This window comes from Aythya ferina (assembly GCF_964211825.1).
Source record: "Aythya ferina genome assembly, chromosome: 21".
NCBI lineage: Eukaryota > Metazoa > Chordata > Aves > Anseriformes > Anatidae > Aythya > Aythya ferina.
Window position 1 is genome coordinate 4,889,118 of NC_140319.1, and position 15,173 is coordinate 4,904,290.

The 15,173-nt window shown below is 44.8% G+C and overlaps 2 protein-coding genes across 4 annotated transcripts in view; both read left to right on the plus strand.

Annotated features, from left to right (window-relative positions):
- Positions 1-15,173, plus strand: part of LOC311422170 (C-signal-like) — a 147,614-nt gene that overhangs the window by 121,790 nt on the left and 10,651 nt on the right. The window lies entirely within an intron of this gene.
- CCNL2 (cyclin L2) lies at positions 449-10,428 on the plus strand. Of its 3 annotated transcripts, XM_084494935.1 has the most exons (11): positions 449-794; positions 1,555-1,629; positions 1,914-2,023; positions 2,302-2,422; positions 3,729-3,793; positions 6,535-6,634; positions 6,722-6,826; positions 7,045-7,186; positions 7,935-8,052; positions 8,141-8,233; positions 9,084-10,428. In XM_084494935.1, the coding sequence occupies exons 1-11, from the start codon at positions 465-467 to the stop codon at positions 9,436-9,438; spliced, it is 1,614 nt and encodes a 537-aa protein (XP_084351061.1). In that variant the 5' UTR covers positions 449-464; the 3' UTR covers positions 9,439-10,428. The 3 variants fall into 3 exon arrangements, with proteins under 3 accessions (XP_084351061.1, XP_084351063.1, XP_084351062.1); XM_084494937.1 differs by lacking the exons at positions 449-794; positions 1,555-1,629; positions 1,914-2,023; positions 2,302-2,422 and adding an exon at positions 4,536-6,175 and having other exon boundaries at positions 2,737-3,793; XM_084494936.1 differs by lacking the exons at positions 449-794; positions 1,555-1,629; positions 1,914-2,023; positions 2,302-2,422 and having other exon boundaries at positions 2,737-6,175.

Below are 15,173 nucleotides of genomic sequence, written 5' to 3' on the forward strand. Positions count from 1 at the left end.
CTATCAGAAGCACGATTTGAGTAGTGATATGGGTGTTATACTGGGGGGGGGAAGGAAACAACACCCCACTGCCCTCTTGGGGCAGATTTGGGTGCCCCCAGCGCTGGGGGGCAGCGGCCCGGTGTTGCTGCGGGTTTTGGGGTGGGGTCGGGCGCTGCCAGCCGCCCCCACAGCCCGAGGAGCCCCCCGGGGGCCTGGGCTGAGGCCTCAGCCTCAGCCTAGGCCGCGGCCGCCCTGAAGCCGCCGCCCGCCACTTCCGCCCGTTCAAATTCCCAACCGCTGCGTCACGCCGCCCCCCTCAGCCCTCGGCGGCGCCAGACGGACAGGCGGCTCGGCCAATGGCCGCGCGGCGCTTCGCCGCACTCCGCCAATAGCAGGCGGCCGGCGGCGGGAGGGAGGGGGAAGGAGGCGGGGCTTGCGTGCGTGAGGCATCGCGGAGCCGGGCGAGGCGGCGGCACCACAAAATGGCGGCGGGGGCTGGCAGCGCGGCGGCGGTGGCGGCGGTGGGGGGCAGCGGCGGCCCGGCGGGGCCTCAGGCGGTCGGGGTGGCGGCTGGGGGTGTCCCCCAAGCGGGGCCGGGCGGCCCTCCGGTGCCGGGTCCCGGCGCGGTGCTGATCGGCGACCGGCTGTACTCGGGGGTGCTGATCACCCTGGAGAACTGCCTGCTGCCCGAGCACACGCTGCGCTTCACGCCGTCCATGAGCAGCGGGCTCGACCCCGACACGGAGACCGAGCTGCGGGTTACCGGCTGCGAGCTCATCCAGGCGGCCGGCATCCTCCTCCGCCTCCCGCAGGTAGGCCCCGGGGTGAGGCCTGCGCCCTGCCTCACGCCCAGGGGGGTGTAGGCCTCACAGCGGGGGGGTGCAGGCCTCGCACCGGGGGGCCCCCAGCCTCTCCCCGGCATTCTCTCAGGCTCCCCCCGTGGTCCACGGCTTGGTCCCGGTGGCTCCGAGGCTCCCCGCGGGGCCTGCGGCCTTCCCCGGGCGGCAGGAAGCGGCTGAGGGCAGCGCCCCGCCGCCGCCCCGCGGCGCTTTGTTAGGGCCGGGTGTGGGGAAGGAGGGGGCTGCTCGGGGGGGTGCGGAGGGAGGGAGGGGGCGCCGTGAGGTTTTGTGGGGCCGGGGAGATTCCCTCTTGGGCAGGCTCCTTGTTACCTCGGGGGGAAACTTTGAAGTCTCCTCGCTACCCGAGTCTCGGGTGCTCAGATTGTGATGTTAACGTAACAACATCGTAATCTGGTTTGACTTCCTCCCAAAACCAAAAAAAGCATTTTTTGAGTTCATATCACAACTTAGGATTTTACTACATCTAATATTCTGGGTCCTTACAGTTCAATGCATGCGTTTTATTCAAAGGTGTTTGCGGTGTTGATACCATTTTAGACAGCTCTATTCATTATTAAGATAGTAACGCACCTTTTCTTTAGGTACTACTGAACTTAATTCCGAATTTAAATACAGCTTAAGTAGCTTTCTTGGTCTTAAACCTGTTGAAATCTTAAGTTTTTTTCTAGACCCACAGATTATTTTATTAATACATGCTTTGTTTCCTTTTTAGGTGGCCATGGCTACAGGACAGGTGCTATTTCAGCGTTTTTTTTACACCAAGTCTTTTGTGAAGCATTCCATGGAGGTAAGGAAATACTAAGATACATAATCATTAAATCACTAAACTGTGTTTTGATCTTTCATCAGTTTTGTCTAGCTGTTAACCTAGATGTGATCAGCATTTGCATCTATAGATTTGACTTACCGATTGGCGTGATTTTGCAGAGCTACATAGTGCTGACTTCGACAAATTTTTAGTGTTTCCTGTTTTTACCACTGTTTTCTCTTGTTATCCCTCCTTAAACTGTTGGAGGTAATCAGGTCCAGATTTGAGCAAAACATCAGTGTCTTGCAATGCTTCTGTTTCAGCATGTGTCAATGGCCTGTGTTCACCTGGCATCCAAAATCGAAGAAGCACCACGGCGCATAAGGGATGTAATTAACGTGTTCCATCGTCTTCGACATCTGCGAGAAAAAAAGTAGGTTTAGACTCTGAAATAATCTGAAGTTCTTACTTTGTATTTTAATTACTAAGCTTCATGGGCTGATGCTTGCATCGTTCCCTGTTTAATTAATCAGGGAACATCTTGAAAAGATCTCATTAAGGAAAAAAGTGAGTTGAAAAACTTCTTAAGTGAAGGTTTTTGATGTTCTGAATAGCAGCGGTGTCCTTTATTTTTATGGGGACATGGCTTAACTTACACATAAGTACCCCTTGATGTTAAGTTTGTCTTTGGAATTTGAAATTGTTTTGCAGAAAACCTGTACCTCTAATACTGGATCAAGAGTATGTGAACTTGAAGAACCAAATTATTAAGGCTGAAAGAAGAGTTTTAAAGGAGTTGGGATTTTGTGTTCACGTCAAGCATCCTCATAAGGTTTGTACTGTATAAGTTAACTTTGTTATCAGCGTTTATTGTGGTATAAATGCTTTGAGTAGGCTGCTTCACCGTAAGGAAGCTCTCTGGTTTGTACCTGATAACACTAGTTAATTCCGTAAAGCTAGCTTCTTATGATGTCTTCTTTCTCATTTAAGAGATTCTTACTAGTTGGTCTTCTGTCACTGCTGAATGGCGACTGGAGGTGGATGCAGATGTTAAGTATTCCTTCAAGTCCAAGATACTTGAATGCTTTGCTTTTAGAACAAAATCATTTGTATGTGTAGTTGAACAACTACACATTTATATGTGTAGTTGTGGTGTAGTTTTCTAACACCACAGCTCCCTAAATGTGGAATCTTAAACAGAAAGGAGATCTAGGGTTATGATAACTTATCAGAGAAATACTGTGTCCTGATCCATTTTTGTGGAAACATGGATGAGGTTATAAGCCCACGTGAGCTAGTTAGCAGTGCTTCTTCTAAAAAGTACAGTCAAGCGTGAAGGGCTTGACTTGAAAAGAAACAATGATTCTCTATTTAAATATCATATTGCAGGCTGGGATGATACTTCAAAGAGGTACCCACTGCAACCATATAAGTTCTTAGTTAGTGCCATCAGTGTTTCCATTATAACTTCTTTGTACTAGCTGATAAGGATTGAAAAAGAACTTTCTACTCAGAAGCAGCAGAAGTTGGAATTCTGCTTTTTTTTTTTTCCCCTAAAAGCTTCTGTTTTCTTCACGTTTTCTTTGTGAGCCTACTTGATTTTCAGAAATGCCAGTAACCCTGGAGGGCAGTTACACTTTGTTGAATGGTATAAATTTGTATCTATTAGTCTGCATCCTGTTGTTTTCCTTTCAAACCTAAGAAAAACCTAGACCCGAATACACCAGTGACACAAAACACACAAGGTCTGTTCTCTGCAAATGCTGTTACACATCAATTGTTACCTATTACAGCTAGCTGTATTTTTCCCAAGTTACAGCTAAAAAGGAGTCATGAATTGTATAGGAGAACATATCTAGCTTGAAAACAGTTGAAGACGAGACTTCTAGCTGAATAGCATGCTGACTGAGCTCAGAAGATGGAGAACTAGGAAGGTCAGATCTGGTTGTGTGTCAACTCACAGCAACTTTTGCATTGGAGAGCAGAAGTTGCGTGGGTGAACCCCGGAGATGTTGCAGACGCTCGTGGAGTGTCTTAGAGCTTGAAAGCAAATAGTGGATGCCTCGTGGATGTCCCTCTGAAATATATAGGTGGCTCTCAAGGTTCTCCTTAATAACGCAATAACCCATATCTTCCAGATAATCGTTATGTACCTTCAGGTATTAGAATGTGAACGTAACCAACACCTGGTCCAGACTTCATGGTAAGTTGATTTTCTTTGTTCTAAGAGACCAGCAGGGGCAGTAGCAGAAATATGTCACTTGAGGCACTCTGGGCAACAATGCTCAGAAGTGATTGAGGGCCACACCAGACAGCTCCAGTGTTTCTTGGAGTGCCCCAAATGTTGATCGTCCTCTTAAGTTTGAGGCACTGTTTTAATGGTAAGGTAGCTTTCCGCCCTGACTTCTCACTTCCCTCCTCTCTGCTTTCACCTTTCAGCTGAAGGGAGAACGTTGATTAGTTTATGGTTTTCTGGTTTTGTTGTGGTTTTTTTTTGTTTGCTTTTTGTTCTTCGGAGAAAACTGTGTAGGTAAAGTCTGTTATCAGTGCTGGGAAATGGCCTTTCCCGGCGCTTGAGCTTGGTTACAGGTGTGTCAAAACCTCTCAGCACAGATAAATTTCTCTTATCCGTATGGATAATGCAAGGTATCAGCTTCTAAGACTGGATAAACTCATTGTTCTCATGTTTGCCAAGGAATGTCCTCTGCCTTGTTGCTCTCATTACAATAAAGATTTGCTTGGGTTTGGGAAGTTTATGTAAAATTCCCGGTCTTAAACATCCGTAGATAACGCTTTGAAACAATAGTGCTTTTTAACAGTACCGTGGTTTAAAAATCTTGAGTGAATCCAAAGATCATATTTCTGCTGACTGAACTGTCTGGTACTGTGACCTGTGTGTAGAGAACCAGTTTTGACTTTTCTTTTCTGTACTCTTTTAATCAAAGGGTAGCCTCTGAGGGTAAGTGACTAAGACTTCTCCTCTGCTGCCCAAGCGCTATGGTGCAGGGATAGCTGCCGTCTTCAGTCAAACCAAAGCAGGCTCTCCAAAGAGAAGGCTGACTCTAGACAGGTGGTATATACACGATAGTATAGTAACTGGCCAACTACTTCTTGTGCTTATACTTTTCAACTTATTTATTTTCATTGTGCTTTTTGACTGTTTGTATATTTCATAACTTGGTTGTTAATATTCTGAATGGTTTTTAATGTTACAATTTTATAACTTATTAAAGTTGTGTGTTCTTAGATGATAAAGCAAATGAAGGTGGGATTTAAGTCTTAAAGTGATGAATTAACAGAAAAAAAATCTAGTTTCCATTTGTAAATCAGACAGAAAATACTATGTAATACTGATTTAGAACTTAAAAATAACTCTCTACTACCAGTATTCCCAGTCCCATTGCATGTGGGTCCCTTCAACTTGAGATCACATCTGAATACTTCAGAGGGTAGTTATGTACTGCTCATCACTGATTTTTTGCTCCTTATGAAAGGAAGGAGTAGGTGAGGAGGAAGGAAGAAATTATCCCATTTGAGAAACGTTTCACATGTAAAAATAACATTAATGTACTGATGCTTGTAGCTCCCAGTACTTAAAAATGGGTGGATATTTTCCTTAAAATACTGTGACAAGGATTCATTTCCTCACATGTCCAATTCTGAGCCCACAGGGAAAACATATAGAAGCCAAGCTTGGAAGCAGTCGTGTTTTTCAACCTGGGAAGTTAGGAAAAGGATGTGTGACTTTCAAATGTTTGAAGTACCACTTTTCTATCCATATTTTCGTTGCCAAAATGTTTGTTCTGTATTTTGGAGGAGTGAAAAGAGAGTAAGATAACTAGGTTTTAAAATTCTTTTCTCCCAAAAAGATGTGCTCGTGTTTAGCCCTGTTCCTCTGGGGCAGCAGTTGCTCTTTGCATCTAAACTGTGGTCTCTGTTTTGGATGTCTTGGGGTATAGTGAATCCTTGTATACTGGGTACCCACATGAACAATTACTGCTTTTGGAAAGCTTACTATATTGAGGACTTTGTTTTCTGATTTTAGCTTTTTTTCCATCTGATACTTTGCTTGATACACGCTCAAAAATCTAGATTTTTTTTTTAAGCACTTCAGCTGACAGATTCAGAGGAAGTTACGTTGTGTATTTAAGACTTTAGAAGAATAATTTTGAAGTGTACTGACTGGAATATTATATGCAATATTTTACAGTTTTCTCACTCTGTGAATATTCATTTTAAGCAACCTTGTTGAAACGGGACAATTTGGAAACCGTATTTCATATGCCAAAGAAGAGATCTGCCTGAATACTGAGTATTCTCCCGAACTGATGTTTCCAAACACCCTGATTTCTTCTGTGTCTGCTTTTTGCATCAAAAAGAATTCTGTTCTGGATGGAAAGTAATGCTTCCAAAGGAAAACGGATCCCTTAAATCTCCAGTGGAAGCTGGCGTGTGCTGAAGCAGGCCATATTTTCATGGGAGGACTACCACAGGAGCTGCTGCTTTCAACAAACCATCTGAGTTCAGACATTGCAGAGAAACATGTGAACCTAAAAATCTATAACTGAGTACTCCAGATTATATTGTATGTTGTCTTGATGAAAATACTTGGCTAGTGCATGAGAGCAAGCCAGTCGAGATCCAGAGGGAAAAGTGAAGTTAAAATTGGTTCTCTTCTCACGGCTGGATTTTCAGCAGCCAGCCAGTCAGACAGACTTAATTCCTATCACACTTCCCTTCCCTTGAGGGATTATTATTATTTTATTTTTTTAGTAAAATAATTCAGTTTTTCTTCAGATTTACAGGAGTGTATTGTTGAAGTCTAGTAACTGAATGCAGAAAGAAATAGTACTTTTAGAAGTTTTATTGGGGGGAAAAGAAACGGGGGATGGGAGGGAGGGAGACTGTGGTGCCCTACAACTCTGTTGATATCCTGTCTTTCAGGAATTACATGAATGATAGCCTGAGAACAGATGTCTTTGTGAGATTTCAGCCAGAAAGCATTGCCTGTGCTTGTATTTACCTTGCAGCTAGAACATTGGAGGTGAGTGTGCAGTTCCATTAACTTCAAGTTTGTTAGCTCTTCTAATAGAAGCAGTAAAGCCTGAATATTTCTTCCCATCCCTTTCAGATTCCACTTCCTAATCGTCCACACTGGTTTTTACTCTTTGGAACAACAGAGGAAGAGATTCAAGAAATCTGCTTAAAAATCTTGCAGCTCTATACAAGGAAAAAGGTGTGTTTTTCTTTAATATATTAACCTTCAGTAGAGACTGCTGCTTGTAACATGAGTTGGGAAACCTTGTATTTGAAATCAACTGCAAGTGGAACAAGATACTGGTCACAGGATCTGGGTGTCTTTGTATCTGTGTTCCCCACCCACTCCCCTTCCTATGAGTAAGCAGAAAGTCTAGTTCACAGGGTTTTGTCCTAAGCAGGCTCCTGTCCTTACAGGTTGATTTGTCTGATCTGGAAAGTAAAGTGGAAAAGAAGAAACTGGCAATTGAAGAGGCAAAAGCACAAGCTAAAGGTCTTCTACCTGAAGGAGCCCCAAATTTGGATAACCCATCAGGATTTTCCCCTGCCCCAAAAAATGGTGAGTTGTGGATGAGTTGTTGGAATACTTTATCTTGTATTTATCCCCAAAGTATAAATAGGCATGTGTAGTTCTTTGTTTTTTTAAGCAGATTTCTCTCAATTACTCCAATGGCAGATCTTGAATAGCACTGTAACTTCTAAATTCTTGAGATAGGTAAAGGCTAAAATCAAATTGGTATAAAGCTTAAATTTATACAGTAGAGAGACTTGCTTCAATGTGGTTTTGGCAATAAACTTAAATACTTGCAGTTAACTTGTTATGCTAAAGAAATATTAGAGCATGCATATGATTAGGAACTCTGGCAAAAGTAATATTTCTGGGCAAGAGGTGTGGATTACTTTCCTGCATGCTTGGTCTAAGATTTTCAGTCTACATCCTCAGTTTACCCTTAAAGAGAGGGAATAATTAGCGAGAGAAAGAAATTACTCTTCTGCCTCATTGGAATGGCTTTGTGAGCAGCATGCTGCTCTTGCAGTTAACTCCTTGGCATTACTTTGGCAGTGATGTCTCAATGTATTTTGGCAGAAGTGTTTCAGATGAAATTCAGCCTTTGAAGTTCTTCAGATCTGCTTCTTGTGGGTGCTTGTGTGTGCATTCGTGTGTGCACTTGTACCCGAACAGCATGTATGCAGTAAAGGTTACTACAAAGAAAATGAAGCAGGGTGGGGGAAGGCTTCAGTCCTTACCCTCTTTCAGTTAGTACCCAAACTTTCAAAAATAAGGTAACAAAAACTTCTTTTTCTAGAGTCTCCAAAAGAGGTTAAAGGAAATAAACCCTCGCCGCTACCTGTTCAGGCAATGAAGAATGCTAAAAGGAAAACAGAGGGAGCAAAAAGAACGGGTTCAAATAGTCCAGTGAATGGGTAAGGATTTTGTAACAAAAAAGTTCATTTTTTTTCCCCATTATTATCTTAAACAATCTTTTTTTACCGTATTTTTTGTTTCTTGCAGCATTCAGAAAGGAAGAGAAAGCAGAAGTCGAAGTGGAAGTCGAGATCAAAGTTACTCAAGATCACCATCCAGATCCGCATCTCCTAAGCACAGGTACGGACTCCTGTAAAAGGAGGGCGTGCTGTTAGATTACCTCCCACGCTACTGTGCTAGTAGTAAAAAGGTGTTTTCAGGGAGTGAGCTCGGTAGTTTTTCCACCAGAGAGGCTGTGACATAACAAACCAGTATCTGCTACTCCAGAAACTTTAGGGCTGGTTGCGAATGGTGTTGTCTTGGCTTACAGAGCAGGGGAGCTGCAGTGTCTGACCTTGTCACGCTTGCAGCTTTTAAGTCTCCTTGGCAGAGCTCTCTCAGGATGTTTGCGAACTTCAGGCTGTTTGTTGGTGATGTATGGCCCAAGCAGCAGGGTTAGCTTGGTTTGTTTGCTTTGCTTATGTAAAGCTGGGGATTTGTCTACAACCTTTAGGAAGTTGTTATTACTAAAATATAACCGTGATTCCCATAGAGGGGAGATCTAAGAGACAGTAGAGTAGGTATTGGCTCCAGTCTTGTGCAGTTTGGTAATAGTTACTATAACTGAAACAGGACAAGTAGCTTTATCTTTGGCAGCATTTGAAATCTAGAAGTTAGATATTCATGCATTTAGATTTCTCCCTCAGTGCTTTGAAAAAAACTGTGATACGACATCCGTGTTCCAAACGGATACAGGTTTCTAAAAGTCACTACTTACACTGACCAGAGGAATTGAGTCTGGGGCACGTGATTGGTTTTCATGGGATACAGAATCAAGTGTCTGGCCTCAAACTGCAGGCCTACAGTGAGAAGCGTCTGTCTGTACAGTACTTAGGGTGTGTGGATGTATTGTGGCTACGTTTAGGAGCTAATGTGGAGTAGTTCTACGTGGATAATCATACGCTTGCTTTCCTGTTCTTTCTTCCCCTAGGAAAAGTGAAAGTTATTCCACGTCAAGCGGCTCGAAGTCCCACAGCCGTTCGAGGAGCCGCAGTGACTCTCCCCCAAGACAGTTCAACCACAGTTCCAGTTACAAAGGTTCCAAGATGAGAAGTTACAAGAAATCAAAAGACTATAAATACTCGGCGCACAAACCACGGAAATCGCGCAGCAGGAGCTCGTCGCGTTCCAGGAGCCGGTCCCGGGAGCGCTCCGATCATTCAGGGAAGTACAAGAAGAAGAGTCACTACTACAGAAATCACAGGCACGAGCGTTCGCGCTCCTACGAGCGAGCAAGTCATCGCTATGACCGCGACCATCCTGGCCACAGCAGGCACAGGCGATGAGCAGTAGAGCGAGGTCTTTCCTTTGGAATTTAAGCTGTGGAGCTCTTCTCCATTTGGCCTTTGCAGCGTAGGGTTAACCTGGCTTGTAAACCACGTGGCTTGAGTAATTTCTATTCTGCTGGTAACTCTGTTCTTCTTATGAATCCAAAGGAAAGATGCAAACGAGACAGGATGATGCGAAGGACTCTGATAATTGTTTCTGACTGTTCTGCTGGCGCGTCACCTAAAAACACTGCAGAGCTCGTCTCTGGATGCTCTATGCCTGCTCTTTAGTAATTTACCTACCCTAGTGCGGTGCTTGGGCCTTGCAGTTCTGCAGCAGGACCTCCCTTCCTCAGTAGCAGTGGGAATGCTGTGCTGAAAGGTCCTTCCCTGTGCAACTGGAAGGCTCGAGACTGCTCGTAAAAACCATTGGAGTGGCTTGGTGCTAACAAAGCTGTCTTTTCATACTGACTCAATGATGTTGTACAAATGTAAGGTGACTTTTTTAGAACCGATGCCTATATTAGGTTATATATGTGTATATATATTTTGCAGTGTTACAGTCCAGTATGGGAGTACGGCCTTACTAGCCTTTACACTTTACCCACAATGTAAATAAGCATTTGTTTAATACAGGTGGAAGATATATACAGAAAAATTCAAAACTTGAACTCTATCAAAAAGACTTGTGTAGAAAATTCTGATAAATGTGAAAGTATTTAGCTCTGTGTATTGAGAGTAGTATATTTTTTATCTGTGCAATGCTGTGTGCGGGCCACCAGCTCATAAGACATTTCCTATATATACATTTTAAGTGGTTTGAAATTCTTTACTCAGGATCTTTGACACTGAAGAATTAGTAGTTTGTCAATCTGCATGCTTGTTGAAGAACAGCATTTTAAAAATAGCAAACAACCCCACAGCCCAGTAGTATCAGTTCTAGTGGTACACCTGAGCTGTCACACTCATGCTCCCTAATTTCATTAAAATATTTGATTTTATATTAAATTCACTTCATAGTAGTTTCTTATGAGCTATACCACTGTGCCTACTCATAAGGAAAGAAAAAAAAATTGGTTGTGAATTGAAAAGATTAAAAAAAATCCTAGTAGGCTAAAGACTAACCTCAGATGTTACACCCTGAGTGTAGATACTGCAGGTGTTGTGCTGGGGCCATCCTGCAGGAGTAATTGGTGCCAGCGTGTGAAATGAGGTGCTTTTATTTGAGCTGTGTCACTAGATCTTCCTAGGAGCACTGCCTGCTATTTTAACCTTCCTCTGTCTGCTGTGGGGGAAAATGAGATTCATGAGAGATCATTGGGGTGAATTTTGCAGGTGCCTCACTGTGACAACACCGAGTGTGACACTTAGTCCGAGCCAGTCTCATTGCAATCTTAGTTTTTGATATAAAGGCAAAGCAGCTGACAGGGTTTGCAGTCATCCTTTAGCCAACCTCTACCCTACCGATTTCTTGAGCTGGAGATTGCATAGGGTTACTGTGCCATTACCAGTGGGCCTTTTCTTTGTGATTTTGACTTAATTTCTGTTTGAACCAGGTAGATGGATTCTGTTCAATAATAGAAATTGCTGCTTCCCACAAGTTAACTGACCTAAACACATTGTCACTCCTTAGTTTCAGTGGGTGCCCCTGTATTTCCTGCTGGGGGAGAAGATTCGTTATTCCCTGCTCACCTCATGGTAGCGGTTGTCGTTTTGTAGATCTTTACCATATTTCTCGTTACATTTCAGCTGAGAAAAGACAATGAACTGAGGTAGGCAGCGGATCAAGGGAAAGCCCTGTGGAACTTCAACAGAGCACTGCTGTGGAATGTAATTTGTAAGTCAGGGTAGGGGAAAGATACTAGTACGAAGCTGTGCTGGCTGGTTTTAACTGGAGTAGCCTCTTGTTTTTATCTGCTCCTGAATCAGCAAACTATACACCTTATCTTGACCTTTGCACACGGATGGAAACTAATTTTTTCCATACCTGGTATGCTAAATAATTGGTAGAAGTCAAAGTATTAACGTAGCGTAGAGATAATGCGATATAAAAAGTAACTTTGATCTATTGGAGGTGTTTCTAATACACACAAACCAAAGTAACATTGTTCTCTAAAGAGTTCCTATTTTCAGCCTTTTTAATTCTTACTGCCTGGCTATTACTTGGAGCAGGTCAGCCTCAAATCTGTTCACTAACTGCAGTTCCAAAAGGTAGTCAGTGTTTTTCCCTTTTTGATTACTTCATTCTGCTCTGGATGCTTCCCAAACTGCCACTTGTCCATTTCCTGAGGTGAGGCGTGGAGGGGGGAGGCAGGCTTCACAGCTGCAGCTTCCTCCAGAAAGACTCTGGGAGGAATTGAGTTAAGTCAAAGATGGGCAAAGATGAAGGTAAGATGCAGGCTATGTGCGTTTTTCAGCGTGAACACCGTGTCACTTAGAAAAATCAACAGGTGCATTTTACAAACTACTTTCCTTCTGTACAGTGCTAAATAAGTAATCGTCTCCTTGAACATTTGTCAAAATCTGGAGAGGAAGAAAGCAAGAGAAAGTATGTGTCTATTTGTGCGTTAACGTGGTTTGGTTCCAAAACAAAAGGGATTATATCACAGGATTAAAGGACATCCTGTTCCAGGAGAGAACAACCTGTCTTCACCAGCAAAAAGCCCGATGCAGATAGCTACACAGAATGTCTTGGCAGTGAGGCAGGGTTGTGAGGAGATGCTCAGAGTAGCTAGAGGAAGTGTAAAACAGAGCTGCTGAAATCTGGGGGCTGAGTCATCAGCCTGGAGTAGCTGCACCTCTAGGAGAGGTGTGCTTGCTTTCACTGGTGGTGTAGCCAAAGCCGTAAGGGCAGGCACTGCGTTGTTTCCCTTTGCTCAGAAAATCCACGATTACAGACTCAGCACACGCATGCAAATTCCCCCAGAGTTAATAAATACAGCTCGTTTTCTGCCTCCTCTGTGCTGAAGGCTGAGAGCTGTTACCTGTCACACCTCGTGGATGGCCATGGCAGGCGTTAATAACCTGCTCAAAGCTTCATAGCCCTTCACTCCAGGGCTCTGCATGGAGGTCTTTGTGCTGAATCACAAATGGTTAAGGAAGCATGGGTTTAATTCAGCTGCCTTGAGCATTCTGTTAGTTTAGGCCCCTACAATTGTTGCTTTCATGGAGTGGTGAAGGCTGTTACGTGGGGCAGAACGTGCATTTCTCTATAACTTTAAAATGTAGCTGGCCAACATCTGAATTTGATGAACAGCAGTGGCTCTGGTCCACTTCCCTGTACAGTAATGAGTAAACTGCACGGGTAATGAGCACAGGTGATCTCCAGGAGATGACAGAACTGTAAGAGAAATTCATGACAGGTAAGAACCCAAAATAAGGACTGTTCATACTGAACCCCGCTGACCTGAGGGCTGTGCATTAGTGATTGGAAGTCATTTAGCGAGAGGGAGTGTCTGTTTTTAAACCCTGCGTTCCTTGTTTGTCATCAGATTATCACTAATAACGATTTGGAGTTCTGCAAGCACTACAAATAACCCGATACTCTGATAGGTAGGGGGAAAAAAGTGCCAGAGACCTACAGGAACATGGCCTTGCAGCGTGGCCTGCGCAGTGACTGACCCGAGCCAAAAGAGGAGCCATGTGAATGGAGCTCGCTCACAGAAACTGCAAGTAGCAATGATTGAAGAGCATTGCTTCACCCAAAAAAAAGGATATTTTCTCCATTGTGCTGTTGCCAGGCAACTCTTGTTTTTATTGCCCGTAAATGTGGGTGAGAAATTACTGAGAAAGCATTTCTGTATTCCGTGTAAACTCGGGTTTGAACTAGATGACACAAAATTTGCCCCATTAGGTTGTGAGCAACTGCATGCTGAAATCTGGGCTTGACTTTGAGTCAAGGGAAGCCTGGAGGAACGAGCTTACAGCAAGCAGAACGTTGCTGAAAGCCTTGGCAGGCAGAGCAGCCACAACAGGCATGGAGATGATGAGAGCTGAGGTGAGAAGCGTGGCTGAGGGCGACCAGGTTGACATCCAACTTAATTCGTGAGGTCCTGCGCTGGAGCTGCTGGTGGGTTGCAGTCTCTAGCCCAGCAAGGAGCTCCAGGCAGCATTTTTGACAGGTACCCAGCTCTGTCTTGTGACTTGGAGGGCTTGATCTGTCTCTGCCCCAATTTTCCCAGCTCTGGAAGAAGAAGAGCAGCTTTTTGTTTTTAGGAGGAGGTTGGAGTTTTGCATCTGAGAGGCATTATGTAGAACTCAGTACAGGTCGGTTCTGTGTCATGACAATAGCAGGAACTTTCAGTACGTTTGTTTGTTTCAGAGGGAATTAAAAAATCTACCTCGGGTTAGGCTGTCTCATTCCCTTCAAGCTACTCTGAATTCCAGAGAAGAAACGAGCACCCTCACAAAGAAACCCTGGGCGTGAAGTCCTGGCTGCGCTCTGGCAGCGACAGAATCCCGTTGACTTCAGTGGGATTTGCTCCTTTTTGTTCTGCACAAAGGATGCTGGCAGGAGAATGCTCAGAACAGCTCGCTGGTGCTTCCCCAGGCAGGAGCTTAGAGGAGGAACAGGGATAAGGAACAGGTGGGAAATTGAAAGCAACTATCAGTGAAACAATTAAATTGATGATTATTGGTGTAATCTGCAGGCACCAACGATGATTTCATTGCACCAGCCCCAGTGTGCAGTGCGTAATTGGTGTCCCCAGTGGCTCAGGTGCGTGTTATGATTGCATCAGTCCTGACTTTCCTCTTCTCAGAGGATGTCCCAGCGTATCCTGGGTTTTCCAGTGCCCGAGCACCAGCTGCGTGGGCCCCGCGCTGCCACTGGGGACTCGCCTCAAGTGCACAAAATCCCAGCCGTGCCCAGCAGCGCTGGCACTCCTACGTGCTGACAGCCAGGTCGAAGAAATGATAAAAGCACAAAGATGTCAATTAAGTTGTCTTGTGCCTGACAGGGCCTCTTTGAAAATTCTCCAACACCAACACCGTGCTGTTAGTAATGCACAAAAAGAATCTAGGAGAAAAAAAACAGGTGTTGGGATACAGGGTGACCTTACAGCTGCCTTCTTGCTGCACAAAAGGTCTTTGCACAAAGATGAACTTTTCCCACAAGCTTTAGAGAACAGCGAAATATAATTCAGGGGACACAGCTTAAACAAAGGGTGATGGATCCGTGCATTAATTTTTATGTGACAGGGCAACAGTTGGCTGTATTTTGATGCTCAGGAGCCCCTTGATGTTACCAGAGCTTTTGATTTGTGTGTGCGTGGATGAACGCTTGCAGTTTGTGCAGGGCTGAGCGGCGATTCTCCAAATCCCAGCCGAGCGCCCCAACCTTGCTCCCCGTAGGGTCGGGATGGACGCGGTTCCCTGCTGCTGCCTGCCAGCATCTCCCCGCAGGGCTGTGCGGGACTGCTCTGACTTTCACACCGAGGCTTGGCTGTGTGTCTGCGACTGCAAATGAGCAGAAACTCTGGAAAGCGAGGTGGCCGTGCCCCTCTGGCGTGAGTCAGCCCTCATGGAAGTGCAATTTCTGGGTGTTGTCCCCTGACCTGTGGCTCAGCGGCCTCGAGGCAAGTCATTTCACCTCTGTTCCCCAGCAGCGAAGGGGAGCCAGTTCTGCCTGCTGCTTTTGCTGGCTGTTCTCAGACCTATCAGGGAAAGGAGCAATTTACGGTGGGTACTGCCCTCACGGTTTGTTTGCAAAGCACTGTGCGTGTTTACGATGCCATAAAAAGGCCGTGTAGCGT

Coding starts and splice junctions, on each gene's coding strand:
- CCNL2 (XM_084494935.1), top strand. CDS start 465: ATGGCGGCGGGGGCTGGCAGCGCGGCGGCGGTGGCGGCGGTGGGGGGC. Junction 2,423..3,728: donor ACGTCAAGCATCCTCATAAG/GTTTGTACTGTA, acceptor CATATCTTCCAG/ATAATCGTTATGTACCTTCA. Junction 3,794..6,534: donor CACCTGGTCCAGACTTCATG/GTAAGTTGATTT, acceptor CCTGTCTTTCAG/GAATTACATGAATGATAGCC.